Raw genomic sequence first — 20,992 nt, forward strand, 5'->3', positions numbered from 1 at the left:
GAGTCCGCTGGCTCGCTCGTCTCCGCGTTGAGCCTCCTCTGTCTGGTGGGGATGCGGGGATCCGTGGGGATGCTGGGCTCCGTGGCATGCACACATGTGGTGCTCCCGTGGGACCCCGGGAGCGTGGTGCACACGTGATGCTCCCATGAGATCCCAGGCAGCGTGGCACACGCGTGTTGGGCACACACACAGCTCCGTGTCCAACAGCCCGGCCAGCTGATCTGTACCCTCCCTTGCAGGGAAGCTCTGGGCATCCATCAGTCTGTTAATTGTGCTAATTAGAGAGTGTGGAGGTGTTAATTGGAAAACCCTGGTATCGTGCCTGTTTGCAGGGCGGGGTGGGGGGGAATGTCAATAAAATTGAATTGATGACTTGGCATGGCGCGTGCACTTTACAGGTTAGCAGCAAGTCAGGGGATGTCAAGGAAATGTTACTGCTCAGATGAAGCAATTGTTAATTAAAAATCAACGGTAATTAATATACTCTCATTGCCATATGGTACTGCTAAAGGCAGGGGGATTCTTTACTCCAGTTGTAATTCTCTGTTTCCTTTTCTTTGTCCTGCGAAAGGTGCGTGTTTAAGTAAAAGGAGGGGGGGGGAAAAATAATAAAGAGGCAGAGTGCTTATTCAGTGAAGTGATTTTGAGTCTGAAATGGTAATTAGCAATCCATTTGCGCAGCTTCTGGTGCTCCTTGCCATTAGAGGGGTCTCCTCCCCTCCCCTTTTAAGTAAAACCATCCTTTTCTACTTTATCTGGGTGTTGTATCTTCGGTGATGACTGTCTGGACAGGGTCCCTGCCTTTCTGCCTGGGGGAAGGTCTGATCCTGATTAGACCCTCTGGATAGCAGTGTGTGGAGAATCCCTAAAATATTGGTTGCGTTTGAAGTAAAAGAGATGAAAAGCAGGAGCTGGGATGCTGCAGAGCCTTCCCGTCTGTGTGCGGGGATGCACGTGTGCTTCGGCGCTCACAGCCGGTCCTGCAGCCGGGTTTTGCTCTTCCCAACACGGCTTCAATCGTCCAGGATCAGTCCTGGCTGGAAAAATGCTCGTTCCTAATTTAAATCAACTTCATAACGTTGCAGACACTGGCTTCATTTTTTTTTTTTCTTTAAGGTTTTGTAAAACTTTTATATGAATGGAAATATTTTCATTATTATTATTACTTTCTTTATTACTTCCCTTGCAGTGTTGGGAACCCAGACGCACCAGCATCCCAGTAGGGTTTGTGAACGGGAAGTTGAGTTTTACTAGACTTGGAGAGGGAACCCAACTGGCCTGGTGTCCCGGGCTTCGGGAATCACCCGGCTGGACCCCAGCGCCGGTTCATCGGCTCCAGCATACCGCCTCTGGCAGGGACCAGGGATGACAGAGCAAGCCCACGGTTACAGCTCCTCCACCAGCAGAAATTTCCTCCTAATTCCCAATAGTTAAGCTTCAATTTATGCCCCGAAGCCAGGAAAGTTTTATATCCTTTCCAAAAACTTTTTTTTTTTTTTTCCTTTTTTAATACTTCCTGTTGTAACTCTGGATATTCTTGTTCTCCGTATAAAAGTCAAATCCCTTTTTGAGTCCTGCCGAGTTTCTGGCCATGGTGATGCCTTGTGACTGCCGGACACGGGCAGAGCCTGGCTTTCCCCGTGGGGCCACTTGCCTGGTTGAAACACGGAGCAGGCAGCGGATTTCAGAAGGAAAATGAGAAAAGAAACAGCAATAATTTAATATTCCTGCAGTCTCTTATTTGGCGTTTGGGAGGGGAAAGGAGCAAACGTCCTTTTCGAGGGCAAAAGGTGTTTTCTGTCTTCCAGCTTTTTTTGCTCCTAATGCAGCATCTGTAGGTGAGCATCCCAGCCTTTCCCGATCCTTCCTGGGGAAGCTGCTGGGAGCGTGCCACGCTCTCGCCCCGGCATCCCAGCTCCTGTGCTTCAAACAAAACCAAAGCCCGGTAATCCCGTTAACCTTGAACTCTCCCACAGCCACCGGTGTGTCACCCTGCCCAGGTTTGGTAGCACCGGGACGGCGGGAGGGAGCCAGCAGCTCCACATGGGAATTAATGTCAGTCATATACCCTGCGGAAATGACTTTTGAAATGCATATAATCTCAAACATGCAAATGAGAAGCTTGCTTCACCCTGTTTAATATGAATGATCAGCTTCTGAATAGCTATTATTACACGCCACATTTCAGCAATTATGTTGTTCACGGTTTGTCTTTCTGTCTTTTGGGGCTGGGGCAGGGGGAGATGAGGAAAAAAAAAGAGAAGAAAAAGAGAGAAACAGTATTTCTTCTCCCCATCCCTCTTTCTTTATTCCCCTCCTGTTTCAAACTCGCCGGCCGGCTGCGAGCGACGGTGGGTGGATGCTGAATCCCGCTCCGGCACCCACCAGTGGGGAAGGAGTGGGACTGAAGGAGGGAAAACTGCGTCCTCTGCTTTTCCACGGAGCAAAGCGTGTGTTGGGAAGGAGAGGGAGAGCCCTCGGGCTCCAGCGGGGCTCCCGTGCCTGTGGCAGGGCTGCAGGGTTTGGTGCTGGATGCGGCGGTGGTGTTTTCCTCTAGTGCCAGCCCGGATCCAGGAGTTTCTCCTAGAAAAGGGAACCCTCGGGTTCATAGCTAACGACCTGCCCGCTAATCACACCCAGACGAGCCAAGACTCTTCGAAGCCAAGCCCTGTAACTCCTGGGGGTCATGTCCCACCTCCGTAGCCCCTTTGCCTTAATTTATACAGCATTTAAGAGCTGGGGGGGAAGGGATGCACTTAGCACCCAGCACCCGGCTGTGTGTTGGGGTGCAGGCGGCTTTTGCAGCCTGTGACTAGCCCGGTGGTTTCCCCCAGCTCGGCTCCGTGGCTCAGGAGCCTGGATTTGCTGAGCAGAGCTGCGGATGGATGCCCTGAGCTGCCCGCATCCCACGGCTCGGCTCCCGGCATTGCCGCAGGCTCCCTTGCCACGGCGAGCCCTGCAGCCGGGGAAGAGCCGGGAGCTTCGGGCGTTCTGCCCTCGTGCCCCGGGTGTCACGGGATGAGTTTCCAGGGATAAAACCCATCCATGGGGGTAAAGCATCGCGCTGTTGCCTGGTGAGAGGGAAACCTGTGGTTGCAGGAGGTGAAGTGCAAGAGCTGGGGCTCATGCGGGGCTGGGAATGTGGTGGGTGTTGTCGCCCCTGCGCTTTGTGGTGGAGGGCGAAGCGCCCAGCTTGGTCCTTCGAGGGGATCCAAGGGGTACAGCAGGAGGGCGGGATGCTCGGCAGCATCTGGGAGGATTTTCCGACCCATGTTTTCTGGAGTGCTACCCTGCTCTCGTTTCGTTGCATCCCAGCTCCACGGTACCTTTGGGCTTCCTTCGCCTGGTGGCAAACTTTCTGCTGGGTGTTTTTTCCTGCTGGGAAGGGCTGGTTTGTTGGGAGTTGAAGTGCTTTGTGGAAACGTGACAACTTTGTTGAGATTTTTGTGGTGAAATGCATGGCACAGGCTCCACGTGCTTGGTGTGTAGCCTCGCTGAAGCTTCAGCTTTGCCGTCTCCGCCGTCTCAAAATGAAATATTTTGGAATTCTCTGAAAAACACCCGGATTCCTGGGGGTTTGTGTCTTGTACAAGGCTGGGAGCAAGCTGAAAATGTGGTGTTTTCCTAAGGGACAGCTTGGACTTGCTTTGCCCCAGTGCTTTATAGGGCTGGCGGCGCATTCATGGCAGCTTCTGCTGCTGCTGCACATTTATTTTTTTGGAATAAATTGGACGCAGGTAAAACTGGCCGGGGTTTGACATCCCATCCCTGCATCTTGCCACCAGACCTTGCGGGGATCGGAGGCAGGGCACGGCGAGGCTGGGGGACGGGGCAGCGGAGTGGGGGATGGCCAGCCGGGGGGTTCAGACTGTCTTCTCAGCCTCTGTTCTCTCCTCCTCCTCAGGTCCTGCTAGCAAGTCATGATGGTTGAATCTGCCTCGGAGACGATACGGTCCACTCCCTCCAGCCAAAACGGGGTCAGCAGCCTCAGCAACCAGCCCGATGGTGGCGGGGGCGGCGCAGGCGGCGGCGGAGGGGGCGGCGGGCGCGAAGGAGCTGCGAGCGGGGAGACCAACGGCGAGATGAGCCCCGTGGAGCTCCTGCACTTCCAGCAGCAGCAGGTAGGAGGGATGCCCCGCTTCCACCCTACGCAAGGCAACGCGGGACTGGGTCCTTTGAGGATTTGGGGTGGGGGCACCACCGGATTTTACCCTCCCTTCATCCCCAGGGCTGGGCCAGGAGGTGGGTTGCACCAGGCTTGGTCATCCCTGTTGGAGCTGGGGTGCAGGTGCCTCTGTTTTGGGGTGCGCATCCCTCGGGAGATGGAGTCCACCCATCCGTGCAGCTGGTGGGCTGGTGCCTGCTGCCCCGCGGGGGGGGGCTGCGTTTTGGTGGGAGGTCCTGCCTGTGCTGGTGGGGTCTGCCTGCTCGGTTCCCCATCGGTACAGGGAAAATGGTGCTGCAAAAGGAGGAGGGCTGAGAGAGCAGCGTGCAGACCTGCTGGCTATAAAATAAGGAGCAGGTTTTCTCTGGGTCTGTGTTTGGTTATCCAGGTGGGTGCTCGCCCCTTCTCTGGTGCTCCCGGTGCCTTGAGCTGAAGCACGAACCTCACACGCGTGGCCAGAAACACGTGTGACCGCCACAAGTGCGTGCAACAGCTCTGCCCTTGAGCACACGTGTGTGCACCTTGGGGAGCTGCGTGGCACACGCCTCCCCTTGCACTGTGCCCGCCCAGGCGGCTGTGGGGAGGGGGGGGGGATGTGTGTGCATGCCTGCAGGTTACCTTTCAAAACAAACTTTGGCAAAAACATAAATTTTCCTTCTCGGATACTAAATAAGGCAATGATCCCTGCCTCGTATGGAGATCGCCTCCCTGAGCCATAAATTCCAGCGTGAAAGCTGTAAAAAATTGCTGTGTCTGATACTTTAGTAGTGAGTGCTGTAAATCCATTACCTGAATAACAGCCGTTTCTCACGCAGTTAAGCCCCTGTTCCCCTGATCTGAAGGCTAATCATGCGTGTAATGCCGCTGCAAGTCACCCCTGCCGAAGGAGCCGTCGCTCGCTCCCCTCCCCAGCCCCGAATTTCACCGCACGCGGCAGCTGGAGCCAGGGGTGGGAAGGAGATGCTCGTTCCTGCCCAGCCGAAACAGTGCGAGTTGGAGGGTTGTGATGAAATGGGGTTATTTCCTCCAGAAAAGAAAGGGGGGGAAGAAAAAAAAAAAAAGAAAAGGGGGGGTTTGGGCAATGCGGAGCGCTGCTGCTGCAGGCTCGTCCCTGTGGATGGTGCTCACCCGGTAAATCCTGCCCTGCCCAAAGCACAGCCCACGTTTATTTCCACCCTTTTGCATTTCTTCTTTCGGATTCCCGGTGTAATTACACTGGGAAACTCACCGGCACGTGGAATTATTAAGGCAGAGGATTTGGTAAACTTCCAAAAACAAATGACATCTGCAATGACAGCACTTTGGGGGCGGGAGGGGGGGGGGGGAAAGAAACCATCCCGAGGACTATCAATCTTCATGCTTCAGGGAGCAGGCTGAGCACCAGCTGGGGTCAGGAATAAATGTCCCCATATAGAGAGTTTTGCACAATTAGGTGCTTTATGAAGGCTTTACACCATCCTCGGGAGCATCCAGCGTTCGCCCCTTGTCACAGGCAGGCTCTTGGACCACTAGGCTATTCCCGTCTGACAGCTCCTCCGTCCCGGCTCCGCTGCAGCTCCCGAAATGTCAGCACTCCATCCTGATTTAACCAGTATGAATCCCCAAGACATTTTAGGAAGCCTGGAGGGGTGGAAACCCACCCAGCCTGGGTTGGAAGGGCCGTCGGTGGATTAAAACTCCACGTCCATTGGGGTTTGCCTGGGTGATGCAGCTCACTGGGGACACGTGCTGTGCCCTCTCGTTTTTGGCTGGTTTTGCAGTTTTTGGCAAAACGAGCTGGTTTTGACCTTCTGGGGGGCCATCTCTCTGCTTCCAGCCTTTTGAAAGGGTGAACCCGGACAGCCCTGGGGCTTGTTGGCAGGGACTTCTCAGGTTAAAACTCTTCTCTGAGGATGCTGTCTGGAGGGGAGTACCCTGGGTGGGAGCTTGAGGGGAGGTGTGTGTATGGGAGGGTGCTTGGGGACCCCCCCAGGGCTGTTCTGTAGCTGCTGGGGGGTCCCCAGAGCAAGGGGACGTGGGTGTTTGATTGCACCAGCCCGGCTTTGCCGAGATGGGGGCTGCCAGCCACGGTGCCGGCTCTGCTCCAGCACGGAGCACAGCTCTCTGTCGCATCCTCGGCTGTGCCTGGTCCACCTGCCCACCCCAATCCATGCAGAGCATCCCATGGTCCGGAGAATCCGGAGGGAGAGTGGAATGGGGTGGGGAAAGGGCATCCCCCTCCTTTCCCTCCCTCTTTCCCTCTCCCCCCAGCCCAGGGGATGGTGTGCAGGTTAAATCCTTGGATTTCAATGGCAGGATTCGGCTGAAAAGCTTGAATAGCGCGCGCCTGCATTGTGCCGGGGTTGGCGGAGGGGAGAGGTCGGCCCGGGGCATGGGAGGGCTGCCCGCCGGCCGGGGTCTCCCACCGCCGTTGCTGTGGGAACGTGGCGAGACCTCCAGCGCACTGACATCCTCTAACGGGGCTCCAAAGGGCCCCGCCGCCTTTGCGCATTAATGAGTTTTTAACGCGGGGGCCAGCCCCTCGCCCCCTGCCACGCCAGCCCTCCTCCCCGGTAATCCTCAGCGGAGGAAAACTGGGCAGGAAACGGGGGCAGTGGGGTGATGGGGTGTCCCATCCCGGCGGCGGGAGGAGGATGGGGGATGCCCCAGTTTGGCTGTCAGGGTGCAGGGCTGCACCCCACGGGAGCAGGGGGGTGCGGGGAGACCCCCGGGTGGGCATTGCACAGGGCTGGGTGCCGAGCGGGCGCTGCTCCCCGATGGTTTGGGTTCCTCCAGGGTTTCCTTGAATTCCTGCGAAGAATTCCGGGTCTCCAAGTCTTACCCCAGAGCTGGGGGTTGAATCTGTGGGGTGTGGAGTGACAGGGTCTCGGGGGTCGTTGCAGCTTGGGGGTGCAGGGGGTGGCAGGGTGAAAGCGCAGAGGTGCTTGGAGCAGGGATGTCATGGGGAAAGTCCCCGAGCCCGGTGGCCCCACGGTAGCTTTTTCCAACTTGCAATTCCATGGAAAAGGAGCCATCTGGAAAATCCAGCTGCTCTAGCGTTGTTTGGTGGTTTTTTATGACGAAAAAAAAAAATCGAAAAAAAATTTTGCAGTTTATTGCAGACACATGTCCAAGAAATGTTAAGTTATTAAACAAAAATAAGACTTTTTTTTGAAAAAGAAGCAGCAAATGAGACTTTTTTGGTAGTTAAAGAAGGGTGTGGAGGGGGGAGGAGAGGCACTTCTCTGCCATAGGAAAGATACCATTCCATAAAACATGTGATCACATCTCAAATATATTGTGTAATCCGCTATTATTAGGGTATTTAAGATAAAAACGAGACCAGAGCACTTAAGTGAAACTCATCTCTGTTAGGTTCCTTGATTTATATTTCATATTTTTCTGAGTACAAATGCAGGAGGGGTTTTCCTCTCCTTCCCCCCGCCCCCCACCCCTTTTTTTTTTTTTTTTTTTTTAATAATTTTTTTCCTCCATGGGGTGGGATTGTCGGGAGCTTGTTCCTTGTGTTCTTCATTAGTGGAAATGGGTTTAACCCCTCGCCTGCCAGGACTGAGGAGTCAAGAGCGGAGGAATAAAGTCCAGGAGCATTAGCGTGTGCAGCGAAAGGGAGAACAGCTGGGGCTGAGCGAGAGGCACAGAGCCGGCTTGTAAAAAGGACTTCCCCCCCCCCCCCCTCCCCTGTGAAGAATTGTGTCATTTTTGTTAATTTTGATCTCTTTGAGCCATTTGGTTCTGGTTAAGCAAGACCAGGGCTGGGCTGGGTGGAAGTGCTTCTCAATATGGCATCATTTACCGTTAATATCCATCTAAAAATATCCGTGTGTGTGTGTTGTTTTAATGGCTCTAATTCTGGAATGTGGCGATGTCATTTTTATGAGGTTAGTGTAAGAATTTTACTTTTTTAAAAAAAAAAAACACGTTTTTTTCATCCCTTCCCAATTTCTACCCTCCAAAAGGAAAGGAGGGAGAAGGGAAGATACAAGACTCTCTTTATAGATGTTCTTCCTGCGCCCTTCCTTGCAAAATTCTTGGTTGAAGATAAATTTTTAGGGTGGCTTTTCACTCATCGGAGGTTAAAACCCCATGCACAACTTTGATCCCATCCAGGTGGAAAATCCCTCGGCTATTTTTGGGCAGCGGTTCCCATCGCAGGCCGGGCAAACCCGCTCCCCCCTGCGCGGCAGGCAGCCGGCACGCTGCTTTTGGCTCCGGCAGCTGGAGCATCCGGGCACCACTGGGTGTAATTAAAAACTACACCCTCGTAAAATGAAATACCTGGTAGAATAAGGTAGTTTAAAAATACCCTGGGCAAGATTTTCCATTGCACTGTTTGATTTTTTTTTTTTTCGGAGGGGGGGACATGGGTGGTGATGGTGGAGTTGGGGCTTGTGCTTTTGGCAAGAGCCATCCGTGTCTCCATCCTCGCCAAACTGTTTTGAACCTCTTGACCTATTTCTTCCCAATTTGACCAGGCAGCGGGAAGCCTCGGAGAGGCTCAGCCCAGGCAAGATTTGGGGAGAAAAAAGCAGGGATGAGGGGTGAAGGTGGGGGCTGAAGTGTGTGTCAGCCACCCTGAACGGGATGGGGGTCGCCGTCTCCTCTCTCCCGGCTCTTCCATTGCTGCGGCCAGCTGGGACCTGGTGTTCCCGTGGGAGAAGGGGGAGTTTGTGGTGTTTGCTGTGGGAAGGCAGCCGAAAGCTGGCCCTCCTGCCGCCCTGGGGAGCCTCCACCATGTACAGGCTGGAGGTGTGGAGTCCCACTGGCCCCAGCATGAGCCGTTGGGGGAGGAATTACTGATAATCCCCAGGTACGTTGGGTGGAAGCCGGGATAACGGGCTGCTTCCCTGCTGGAGCATGAGGTGCTTTTGCCTGAAGTCAGGGAGGATCCAGCTTCGGTTTATCCAGCAGACTGGAGGGATTTGGTGTCTCCAGGGAGAGACGAGCATCCCCGTGGGCTGGGTACCCCCAGAGCCCCTTTCCATGGTGGAGAAACCTCAGCTGCCACAGGAGCAGCTCGGAGCTGGTCCTGGCAGGGTGTGGGATTCATTCCAGGCACGGTTTATTTATAGACCCCTTCCCCATCCCAGCACGTACCTTCCAGCATCTCTCTCGTCTCTCCCTGCCAAAATCTGGTGTGTTACGTGCCCGTGGCTATGGGCCACCCCCGGCAAAGTCGGGGTCACCCTCCTCTTCCTCAGCCCAGCACCATGCAGCTGCTGCTGCTCTTGGGGAGGGCAGAGCCACACAGCATCAGCTCCTGATGTAAAAGTGTCTGAGCCACGTCGAACTTTTTTTATGGGATAATTTGCTGATCAAAGGGAGCCATCCAGGAGCATGATGAATTTGACACAACCCATTCGTTCCTAATTACGGGTAACGTGCTAATGACTCTTGAATAACACCATGCAGCAGGATACAATTTTTAAAAGAAATCAGTTTTCCTCTGGTTCACAGAGCCAGGAGGTGGAACCCCATCCGCTCCTTCAGGGGAGGCTTTTTCCTTCTGCTTTCACATCTCCTCAGCTCTAAGAAGTTGTGGGCAGCACCTTCCTCACTCATCCCGTGGGAAAGGCTTTATCCCACGGGCAGCTGGGCTGGTCCTTCTGCCCTGGGGGTAGCAGAGATGCAGGTAATGCAGGGCTCTGCATCCCAACATCTAGTTCTCAGGGCTCCTCCAGCTGTGCAACAGGTTTGCGGAGCCAGGTGCTGCCAGCCAGAGCATCCTTCGTTTGCAGGCTGAGCTGAACTTGGGCTGAAGTGGAGAAATCGCTGCCGAGTGGTGGGGAAGGAGGGAGGGGGCAGCTCTGGGACACTGGCAGAGAGGCCCCTGTGTGCAATTGTAAGGCCATGTCATATTTTTTTTTTTTTCCCCTGTAAATCTTGTAATTTCGTGCTTCAGAGCACAACAAAGTGAGAGAGCCAGCAGGGAGTGAATTAAATTCCCCCCTGAGAGGCGGCGCGGGGTGGGCAGCCAGCAGCAGGGCTGAGCCAGCCGGGTGCTGGGGGCTCAGTGGCACCCACAGGCCAGCCAGGATTTGGGTTTAGAAAGAGAGATTCTGGGAGAAGTCCTGCCTAGCACTTTTCCTGAGTGCTGGCGTTACGTCTCTTCTGTTTTCCTCTCTTTGTTGCATTTTCCATACCTGCTGCGCTGATTTTTGTTGGGCTGGGGCAGGGATTTGCCTCACCGATCACCTCTGAGACGGTGCTTACAAACACGGGGTGGAGAAAGCAGATCCATACAAACCTCTGTCAAACGGACACCCAGAAAAATAGATAAAGCTGAGGCAGCTGGTATACGCACGGGATGCAGCCAGTGGTCCAGCACCCATCCTTGGGTAGGTGCCTTGGACCTGCCAGCCCTGCTGCGTGCTGGTGCTGAGCAGCCGTCGATTGAATTCCTCCACCCTTGGCTTTTAACGGGAATTACTGTTTTCATTTCAAAAAGTAATTAAAATATCAGACCTTGAGCTGTCATAACTGTCACATGGTTTTTGTGTTCACATTACCGATGCACATCTATTACTGTTAATAACAGGGAAATAACATGCCCGTGGAGAAACGTGCCTTGTGCTGAGGCTGCATCGGCGCCGGGAGTTGGACCGCGGGCTCGTGCCATTCCCGGCAGCAAATTGCCATGTTTGTCCTCAAGGATTTTACGTTTTTAATCATTTGGATAAAGTGAGTTTGCAGGTTTGTGGGCATGCGGTTTTTGTTCATTCCCAGCAGCCGGCCAGGGATGCTCGGGAAGAGGCGGTGGGCACGGGGCAGCTCTGGCTGCACCCACGCTGGGCACGCCGGGCTCCTGGCTACACCCTGGGGTGCAGTTCATGGTAGGAGCGTGACATTAGGATCCTGTCTGCTTTTGAAACTCCTGGGCTTTTGGCTTTCTCGAGGCTATTTGGTTCATACACGTGGAGACAAACACAGCCAGGCAGGGCAGGGGGTGCCCTGCGCCGCGTCTGGAGCACAGTTGTTGGGTTTGGGTCCCTTGTGCTGAAATTGTGATGGGTTTTAATAAAATAAGTAAGGCTGCATCTGCGAAACCCTCTGCTCACAGCTTCCAGGTTCAGCAGCAACTTTAAAATTATGTCTCATTGCGCAAGTGCACTTCTGACGCCTGTCCGTGTGCAAGGAGTGGGTCGGATGGATTTATCCACGAACAAAAAAAAAATACGGCACAACTCGGACATCCTTTGCTTTACATCTGTTGTGTACCCTCTTCCCAAGCAACCTCTAGCAGAGGGGTGTGAAAGGGGGCCTGAAATGCAGGTAGTGGGTCTGTATGGGTGCTCCATTGAAGGGTGCGGTGGGTGCTCCTTGGTTTAGTTAGAGGTGAAGTAAACAGGCGAGCGGAGCCACGGGCAGTGCTGCTCCGGGTTGCACGTGGATTTTGGCAGGGAGGGACGGAGAGGCGGTGCACGGGCTGGGGGCTTTCTTCTTTATAGCTGGAAACACAGAGAATTAACAAGCAGCCCTTTCTCGGGGGGCACAGCTGCCTGCTGGAAGCCGGGACGGTGATTTACGGCCGGGGCGATGACAGCCGGGGGAACCCGTGTGGCACCGCCGAGCCGGGCTCTGACCCCGTGCCGGGCTGTAATGCAAACCTGTCCTGCAGGCAGGGCTACAATGCCTTGCTTGTTCAGAAACGGACACACCTCCCCCCCCAAAAAAAAAGGAGAAAAAAAAAAAATTCTTTAAAAGCAAAAATAAGGAGCGTATGAGGAAGCAGGTCTGGGAGCAGCAGCGGGTACCACCGGGTTGTTTTCCTTAGAGCTTTATTCCCTCTCCTGGTGCTCAGCTCCTGAATGAAGCGCCTTTTCTCGGCTGGCACACGCTGGTGCTCACCCTCGGCCGTGCTCACCTGTGACTTCTGCCGGTTCGCACTTGCTCCTCTCTCCTCCTTGTCTCTTCGCAGGATTTTCCTTAATTTCACCTACTTTCTTCGACTGCCAGCGCTGCCGTGCATGGCTCGCTCATGGTTGTTTGTGCCGGCATGTGTTTCCACAAGTGTTTTTTATCGATTTACATTGACTTCTCCCTCTTTTGCCTGTTGGGCAACTCCCTAATGAGACACCTTCATCCCTGCAAACAAGTTAAGGAAACCTGTAGCTCTTTCTAGGCAAACACCCGTAAAAATAAGCAGGTTTTGTCTTGGTCACTTGTGCGAGTTGCTGAAAACTCCTGCGTCACCATAAACTCCGTGTGGATGTGTTTGTGGATTATTAATTCAGGGTGTAATCCTGCACTCGGCCTGACCCGAATCTGGGCGATGACTGGGACTTTTTGCTGCTCCAGCCTGACAGTCAGATGTAAAATTAACTATATACAGTCGCTTTTGACACACAGGTTGTCAGCTGCAGCGGGAAGGTAGTGGTGGCTCCGCAAGGGTGGGATAAATCCATCAGGTGCTGGTTGTGCCGGGGCTGGGACTTGGGGAGGCTGCGGATGATGCGCGTGAGAATCTGCCAGAGGCACAAAGATGCGGGACCTGGTGACTCGCTGAAGATGGGGCAGGGGGTTTTTGGAAGAGGATCGGATTGTCCCCATGGCCTTCTGTGGCTCCACAGGGTAGGGACAGCAGTTGGGATATACTGGTTGTACTGGTGTGGCAGGAGGGAGCGTCGGGGGGGTCGTGCCCTCCTCGTGCATCACTTGCACCCCATGAATCAAACCTGCGGAGAACCAGTCCGGCCGGCCCCGCGTCTGGGCGCTGCTCTGGGGACCTGGAGGGGGAGCGTGCCCGGAGGAGGGAGGAGGAAGAAGGCATCCTTCCTCCTGCCCACCCCGCTGTGTCTCTTTTGCAGGCTCTCCAGGTGGCACGCCAGTTCCTGCTGCAGCAGGCCACGGGGCTGAGCTCCCCCAGCAGCAATGAGGGCAAGCAGCCAGCGGTGCAGGTGAGCCCCCAGGACGTGTGTGTCCCCCCATCCCTCCCTATTCAGGAAGGGCTCGGCTGCAAACTTAACGCTGTGGGCAAGCGCACGTGCAAACACCCATCGTCCCCATCTCTGGGGTGGCTAGAGCAACACCAGGAGCCCTCGAAGAGGGAAATCCCCTGTAAACCTCCAGAAATTTCTTAGGGTTATTTTTTTGGGGGGTGGGGGGTTGGTCCCCGGTGTGTGCTGATGGTGGGAAAGGGCGATGCAAGGGAAGGGCTGGCTCCAGGCAGGGTAAGGACCGGGGAGAGAAGGTCACCGTGTGCCACCATACGTTGGGACAGCGTTTCCGATAGGGAGGTGCAGAGTTTCCCAGGATCGGGGCACCCCAGGATTGATGCCAGGTGCTGTGAGCAGGGTGCAAGGTCTGGACAAGGGACAGTCCTTTGGGGCTGGAGCCAAGGCAAGTCCTCTGGTGTGGGACAGCCACTGGCATGAGACACGGGCCCATCTGGGATGGGGTCTTTGTGGCACTGGCAGGAAAAGGGGGCTTTGGGTGGGCGCAGCACCCTCGGGTGGCATCCTGTTCCCATAGGAGATTGAGGATCTCCCCTTTTCTCCCCTGCTGCCCTCCTCTGCCAAAGGAAAGGGGCAAAAACTGGGAAGGAAAGGGGCAGAAGAGGGTGTGATCCCGGAGAGAGGGGGAGGCAGAAAGAAGCAAAGCCCAAGCGATGGGAAGTGACAATTTAAATAGCTGTGCGGAGGGGCCATCCCTTCAGGCTAATTAAATTTATCGGAGAACAGCAGGTTACCTTATTAGAGCCACGTGGGTTTAATTAACAAAGGAAAGTAATTAGCACAAACGCTCTCAGAGCTGGAGGTCCTGCCTATGCCAGGCTGAGCCAGCACGGCAGCGGGAGGGCGGCGAGAGCCAGGGCTGGGATGGGCAATTCCCGGCTCCTCTCCCGGCTTGGTGAGCCAGGGCATGGCTGAACCTCAGCCAGCAGCGAGTGGCACCAGCAGGTCCCAGTCCCAGTGCTGCCAGTCCCAGGGTGGGCTGGCAGGGGCCGGGGGAGCCTGGAGCCCCTCCGAGTTGGGAAGCAGCAGCTGGGTATGAGAAGCAGGAATTAGTCAGGGCTTCTGCGGCACAAACAGGCGGCTTTTTCCAGCGGTGCTTGCAGGAAGGAAATGCAGTCACTGCATGGAAAATGTCTGCAAAGGACAAAGGCAGCGAGGGTGAAGTCAGATTCCGGTAACCGGCGCCTCGCTCCCCTCCGTGGGTGCGTGTCCCTGCGGAGCTCCTGCCTGCACTCCTGCCTGCACTTCTTCCTCTGCCTGTCCCTCGGCTGCGATGCACGCATGCTTCGCTGGCTCGCCGCTCGCTTAGCATCCCATTCTCCTCTTCTCCGCTCGCTTAGCATCCCGTTCGCCCGTTCTCCCCTTCTCCGCAGCTTCCCCTCGCCTCCCCTCCCTGCCCATCTGGCCAGCGGCTTTGCCAGAGTGAGCTGGATCTGCCTTCCTCTCCCCTCCTCCCTGTTGGTGTTGCAAAAGGACTTGTGAAAGTTGTAGACGTGAGTCAGAAATAGCTCATAACTCAGCAGCGAGCGGCCTCTTCCTCCCCCTCCGGCCGGGCCGGCAGCTGGAGCGGGATCTGACCGAGGGGAGATAGAGGATTAAGCAGACTCCTTTGAAAGGAAGTTTATCTAACGGCAGAGTGGTGTGGGTGAGACTGGCCAGGACGGCGGGAGGAGGAGGAGGAAGGCTGGATCCCAGTGCCGCAGCCCCTGGCTGGGCAGGGAGCAGGGAGCATGGCAGGACTGGGGGGTTCACTGCAGCATTTGGGGACCGGGGTGCCCTGGGTGTGCCAACCAGGGCCCCCGCGGGCTTTGCTGCCCCGCAGACCCCACAGCTGGGGGCTGGGTTTCCACATCGCGTGGGTATTTTGGATGAAGCGAGCAGGAGGGTTCGCAGCGTCGGGCAGAGAGAGCAGGAGCCAGCACCCAGCACCGCTGCGGATTCCCCGTGCTCACCATCACCATGCCCTTGTGTTTGCAGCGAGCACCCCCTGCCACCTTGCTGATGGGGACGGAACGATTATGGGACACCAAGTCAGCGGGAATATTAATGTCAGTCGGCAGCAGCGTGCTCTTAAAAACAAGGAGTTGCTGGGCTTAAAAGGGATCTCGGGTTGTTTTTTTCTTTTTTTGTTTTTTTCTTTTTTTTTTTGGAGTATGAACCCTCTCTCGCCCCAGATGCCTGGAGGTATGTGTGGAAAGCCTCACAGCTGACACTCAAAAGTACAGCTGCATCTAAAAAAACTGCCAAAACAACCCACCCCCTGAAACATTTTAAAATGGTTTTATTTCTTTGCAACTTGAAAACTCTTAGAAACTTGGCAGATGCCGACAAAGTGTTGCATTTGAGGAGTTTTGCTGCAGCTGGTCCGCAGGATGCTCTGCTCTTGTGCAAGGCTGGGTGGGAGCAGTGGTTCCCCCCTCCCCGGGATCTTGTTGGCACGGGGAGATGCTGCCGGTGTCTGGTAAAAGCCCATGGTACGAGGTGCTGGAGCACGTTTGGAAAGGCAACACCCCGTGTTTTCGGTGCTGGGGTGTTTCTGGCTCAGAGGCACCACTGAATCACAGAGTACCCTCTTTGGGGTCCCTTCCCCAGCTTGGCCCCTGGAGCCAGGGGTCTCCCAGCCTCCGACAGGAGCAACTTGCTGAGGTTAAAGAGCCTCTGAAATGGGAGAGGGGCTGAAGGGCGCTGAGGAAGGGGAGAGGAGTTTGGAGCAAACTGCGGGAAATTGCTTTTCTTTTGTCTGCTGCAGCAGGGAGGGCAGCAGAGCGGAAAAGTGTATTTTGTTGATTTGAAACTTGAGTGAAATGGGTAATGAAGACAGATCAATACCAGCCCTTCTGCGTTCCCTCTCCAGGAAAAAATACAGCAGCCCGTCCGTCTCGGCTCGCACAGCGCTAGATTTTTCCATTTGAACTTGCAGCAGTGCCATTCATCCCTGCTCCCCCTCCTCCTCCCCGGAGCCCCTGGCTCTGCCAGCCCGGAGCCCCTGCCACCCCCTCCATCCCGCTCCACTGTCCCTGATGCTGTGACCGCAGCAGCAGCAGTTTGGATTAACAGGGGAGCAAAGGAGTTGCTTCAGTCCCTGTGGATTCATCAGCATGATGTGCCCTTGGAGGAGAGGTGGCCCCCCAGGGACCCTGCCTGGGTGATGCTCGGGGGCAGCAGCTCACTGCGAGCCAAGGAAGGGGCTGCCAGGCTGCAAGGCTCCGGTGCACCGTCACCACCAGCATCCCCCAGCCAGCTCCCTTTCAACTTCCAGTGGCTCACAGCCCAGCTACGTGCGATTAGTGCCTCCCCGGCGGGGCACGCCGCGCTAACGAGGATGCATGTTGGGTTGAACACGCAGGGGATTGATTCTTCCTTTCCGTCGCGTGCAGCTGAGCATCAGAGGCTGGTGGTTCTCCATGCAGCTACAGTGGTGCCCCCTCACCTGCTCGCCATGCTCTGCTGCCCTCCTCCTGTCGCCCCAAGGCAATTAATCCTTTGGTGCTAGGGCTGTTCAATGTGTCCGTCAGATAACCCTGCAGCCTCAGACTCCAGCCTGGCACATGGAGCTGGAGCTCCTTTGCGGACCTGGGTTTGCTTTCTCCTCTGACCCTGGGTAGATTTGGGTCTCTGTCCCACCTTGGTAGGGTCTAGACGCAGCGCAGTGCGAGCAGAGGCAGGGTGGAGAAGTGTTTGGGTGGCCCTGTGCCATCCGTCAGGGTACAGAAAGGATGGCTGGGGTGACGGCGGCGATGTGAGCGGCATCACTGCCTGGCCCCAGGCGCTGGAAGCTCTTGCAGATGGTCTGAGCCAGCTGAATCTCGCAGCTTGCCCGGGGATGCTGCGCGCAGGAGGGGATGTGTGGATGTGCCTGCGTGCTTTGGCTGGGCTCGGAGTGAGAGGTTTGCTCTTCTCCAGCTGTGGCAGCGAGAAGTGGGTGCTCTGGAGGGGGGTGTTGCTCATCCCCTGCCCCCACAAACAGCAGACTTCAAGCTGCTCTTGGTGGTGGTTGTTTCCCCACTTCTGTTCCCGGCTCCCAGCCTCCCTCGCCGACCTCTTTGGTTTGTTTCTGTTGGTTTTGGATTTGAAAAGGGTGTTTTTTAAAAAAAATAAAGTAACAACAAACAAAAAAATGAAACGGCACAAACACGTTTGCTGTTGTTTCTAATTGGGAGTTAAAACCTGAGATTAGATCAGAGACCAGGATGTGCAGTGCTGTGGGCTCGGTGGGGAGCACCAAACACCCCAGGTAGCTGGTGTGCACCCACCACAGGGAGTGGGTTGCTCATCCCCAGAGCCCCCCATCCCGGGTCCGCAGGGACTGAGGGGGACAAGGTCTGGGCTGTGCCTGCCCTGGCGTGGGAGCTTGGATGTGTGGTTTTAGGTGTGGACCTGGAGATGCTCTTTCCCGTAGCGGCGGTGGCGTGCTGCCCCCGGCTCCCCGGGGACACGGTGGCTTCTGCGGCAGCCTCCCGACGTGGGTGACGGAGCGGCTGGGAGGTGAAGGTCGGTGCAGGGATGCTTGGAGGCTGAGCAAACCGCAGGCTTGCTCACACACCCGCGGGCTGATGGGGGATGTCCCGGCTCTTTGTGCTGTGCCAAGCCAACTGTCCCAGGGGTCAGGAGGGCGGCTGTCCCTCTGATGGCAGCCCCGCAGCGCTGAGAGCCAACACCGGCCGTCGGGCTGTGGCTTTCCCCGCTCTGCCTCGTGGCTGGGAGTTGCAATCTGCTTCCCGTAAAAAAAAAAAAAAAAAAAAAAAAAAGTATTCTCAGAAAAATTTAAATAAAAGCATCATTCCCCCATCCTGCTGCGTTACACCCGGCCAAATCCTGTTTCGTTCCGCCGGCTTTGGCAGGAGTTGCTCCACGCTTAACGCTGAGCGCCGAGTTTCCTCTGTAATACCTGTCTCATTTTCCACCCGCTGCCTGATGATCTGCATCCACCTCATCCTCTGGCACGGAGGGATTACAACCAGGACCGCCTGGAAAACCACCCCCTCGAGATCCCGCTCGCCGCTCGGAGCCGCAGCGCCGGGGCTTTCTGGGAGGCAGCCGGAGCTGTTAGTAAGCAGTTTTGCGGCGTGGCAGCCGGCCAAGGAGTGAGTCAAACCCTTCCTGACTCGGTGTCTGGCAGATGCCAGCTCGTGACACGGCGGCCGGGGACCAGCCGCTGCTGTGGGGCTGCCTGCGGGGCCCTGCATCCCGAGGGATGCTGGGTGCGGTGCAACCGTTGCGGGCGAGGATGGTCCCCGGCCACTCCGGTACCTGGGGAGGGTGGGATGGAGAGGAGGCAGCTGGGCACACCCCAGACACCCTGCGCCCCTCTGCTCAGTGCCCGCTGGCTCTCGCTTGCGTCACTGGCTGCTGTGACCGCCTGGATCCCAGCTTTTAGGCAGCTGTTGCCATAAGACCCCCATTATCCAGAGGTGCTGGGCTGGCCTCATCCCCTGCCACCGGGAAGCTTACACGCCGGCGGTCACCGGGCTGCAGGTGAAGGGGCTGCACTGTGCTGTCCCCCTCCCCGTTAGCAGATCAGACCCCAGTGGGGCTCTCGGCCAGACCAGGGGTGGACGTTGCCGTCCCCATCTCGTTTTGCTGGGGCAGCAGCTGTCACCGTCCCCAACAGAGGCAGCAGGGGCTGGCACCGGAGCTCGGGGCAGAAAAGCGCAGCACCACGGTTTGCTGCCCTGCGCTGAGGTCCCGGCTCCCAGCACCGGTAGGTGATGGACGGCCACGGTGAGAGCAAAACTTCCTGTAAATGGGAATTTCTCCTTTTGCGAACAAAAGTTCCTGCCCTCCCTGGAAACCTTAGCCAGCAGGGGGATGTTTTCCACGCTGCGGGTGGGAATTATTCCTGTGGCTTCGGCATCTGTCAGGGCTCTGAAAGGTGGTGGAGCCTGGATGCTCCTTGCAGGAGCCAGCACCAGTTTGCCCCGTTTGCACCTCACCCCCTGGCGAAGCCGACGCCATTTCCCCGTGTCAGCTCTGCATCCCAGCACGGAAGAAAAAGCCATTTAATGCAGACAAAGGTTGTATGAAAATATAATTCTGCTTTTGTTAGCAGCCATCAAACTCTAAAAAGCGTCACTTTTGTTTTCTTGTAACATTGTGAAAACCTCGTGTCGGATCGAGAGCTGGGGCCCTCTCGACTAATCGCCTCTCCTTTGTGTTTTTAGATTATAGGGGCAATTAGTGTTGTCAAAACCTCTGGCAATTCTCTTTGCTCTTGACAGGGTGTCAGTCCGCTGGGCGAGAAATGGAAGGTGTTATAACTCTCCGGTAATTAGGATGCCTCCGATTTGAAAATGCCAGCAAACGTGTACGAGAGGCCGCACAGCGGCGGTGGGGGCGGGGAGGCCGCCCGGATGGGGGATGCGGATGAGCAATTAATTAGGGGCTCTCATTCCAAGCACGTTGCCAGCTGATGAATTGGCAAAGGGAAATTAGCAGGATGCTTAGCTCCCAGCGAGCGGGCGCGCACCCTGCTCGCTCTCGTCTTGCCGTCCTCGCGAGCTTCCCTCCTTCCCAGATGTTCACCGAGGGCTTTGCACAGCTGGCTGCCAGCACCTGTCTGCCGAAACAGCAGCTCTTCCCTGGTGCTGGGGGGGGGGATGCTAGGGGTTCTCCCAGCTCTCCCACAGGTGCCAGAGCCCTCGCAGGGCATTGCAGCTCATTGCTGGGGATGCTCCTGCATCCCGAGCCCTCCACCGCCAGCCGAGCCGGGGCAGTCGGAGGCGCCCCAGCCCTTGGGTGTGAGCATGCAGCAATTAATTAATAACTCTGACACGAAGGCGGCTGGGGGGGGGGGATTGCCGGTGACAAATGAAACTCAGCCCACTTGCAACGCCTCCCTCCAGCAAAATGCCTGAGTAAATAGATAAGCCTTCGCAATCTCCCTTGAAGGTCAGCGCGCTCCAGCCCGGCCTGCTGCCCACCATGGACGGGGGCGGGGGACGGGACGGGACTGCATGGGGCTGCCCCCGGGGTCCCAGCCCCACTCTGTGTCCCACTGGGGTGGCTGGAGAGGGGAGGCAGCCCCCAGGGTGGGAAGCAGGTCCAGACTGGGGAGTCTGGGCATCGCTGGGGTCCTGAGCAGGAGGGACTGGCGGGTCCTGGGCTCTCATTTAGAGTTGTCTGGGTGATCTGAAGCCGGTTGCTTTGTTTCTCTGTCACTTGGTCTGTGAGCTCCTGAGACTCTGGCATGAGAAGTCATCTACTTTGGATCAAACCGGGGTCCTTGGCTTGCGCCGGCGGCCTGGTGGGGCTCTGCCGCATCCCACGTGCCGAGGAGTCGCCTCCTCCTGGGGTCCCCTCAAAGACCCCGAGGCTGCTGCTGGCTCACCCGCTCTCCTGCTCCCAGCCAGCAGCAGCCATCTGCTTTCCTAGGAAAAGGGAGCATCTGGGAAGGGTTATTGGATTACAGCAGAGCCCTAACCCTGCCCAGAGCCTTGGGATGGGCTTTGGGCTGGTGGGATCCGCGGAGGGCTGGGACCAGGCAGCACTGGACGGCTGTGGTTGGGAAGGCAGCGTCGCTCCACCTGGGAGAACCAGCGGAGCTGGGTTCCATCACCAACACCTTCTCCGGCGCTTTGCCGCGGGGGTGTGGACCCATGTTATGATAACCAAAGGCAGGGGGTTGGCAGGTTTTCTTAGCCCTCCCTCCACTTGGCACGGTAATTAGGTGAGTTACTGGTGTCAACTGGAGGTAAAGCTTTGATGTGTCTGTGGAAAACCTGGTAACCTCTTCCTCCGTGCGCTGCTTTGCAAAATTATTTGGGTGATCGGTATCTTCCCCACTTCCCTTGGCGTTTCCCTCCTCCCTGCATCCTCCGGGACCCCAAGGAAGGGAGCGGTGCCCGGCACCTTTCCCGTGCTCGCAGGAGGGGAGGGA

General features: G+C 56.3%; 1 protein-coding gene across 3 annotated transcripts in view; it reads left to right on the top strand.

Annotated features, from left to right (window-relative positions):
• Window positions 1-20,992, top strand: part of FOXP4 (forkhead box P4) — a 62,016-nt gene that overhangs the window by 18,350 nt on the left and 22,674 nt on the right. For 2 of the 3 annotated variants that reach the window (XM_037410614.1, XM_037410615.1), the window contains exons 2-3: window positions 3,905-4,121; window positions 12,970-13,059. In XM_037410614.1, coding sequence (XP_037266511.1) covers window positions 3,921-4,121; window positions 12,970-13,059 — 291 coding nt within the window. In that variant the 5' untranslated portion in view covers window positions 3,905-3,920. The remainder of the gene's footprint in view (window positions 1-3,904; window positions 4,122-12,969; window positions 13,060-20,992) is intronic. The other variant, XM_037410616.1, reaches the window with a different exon arrangement.

The sequence above is a fragment of the Falco rusticolus genome, chromosome 17, assembly GCF_015220075.1.
Source record: "Falco rusticolus isolate bFalRus1 chromosome 17, bFalRus1.pri, whole genome shotgun sequence".
Lineage (NCBI taxonomy): Eukaryota > Metazoa > Chordata > Aves > Falconiformes > Falconidae > Falco > Falco rusticolus.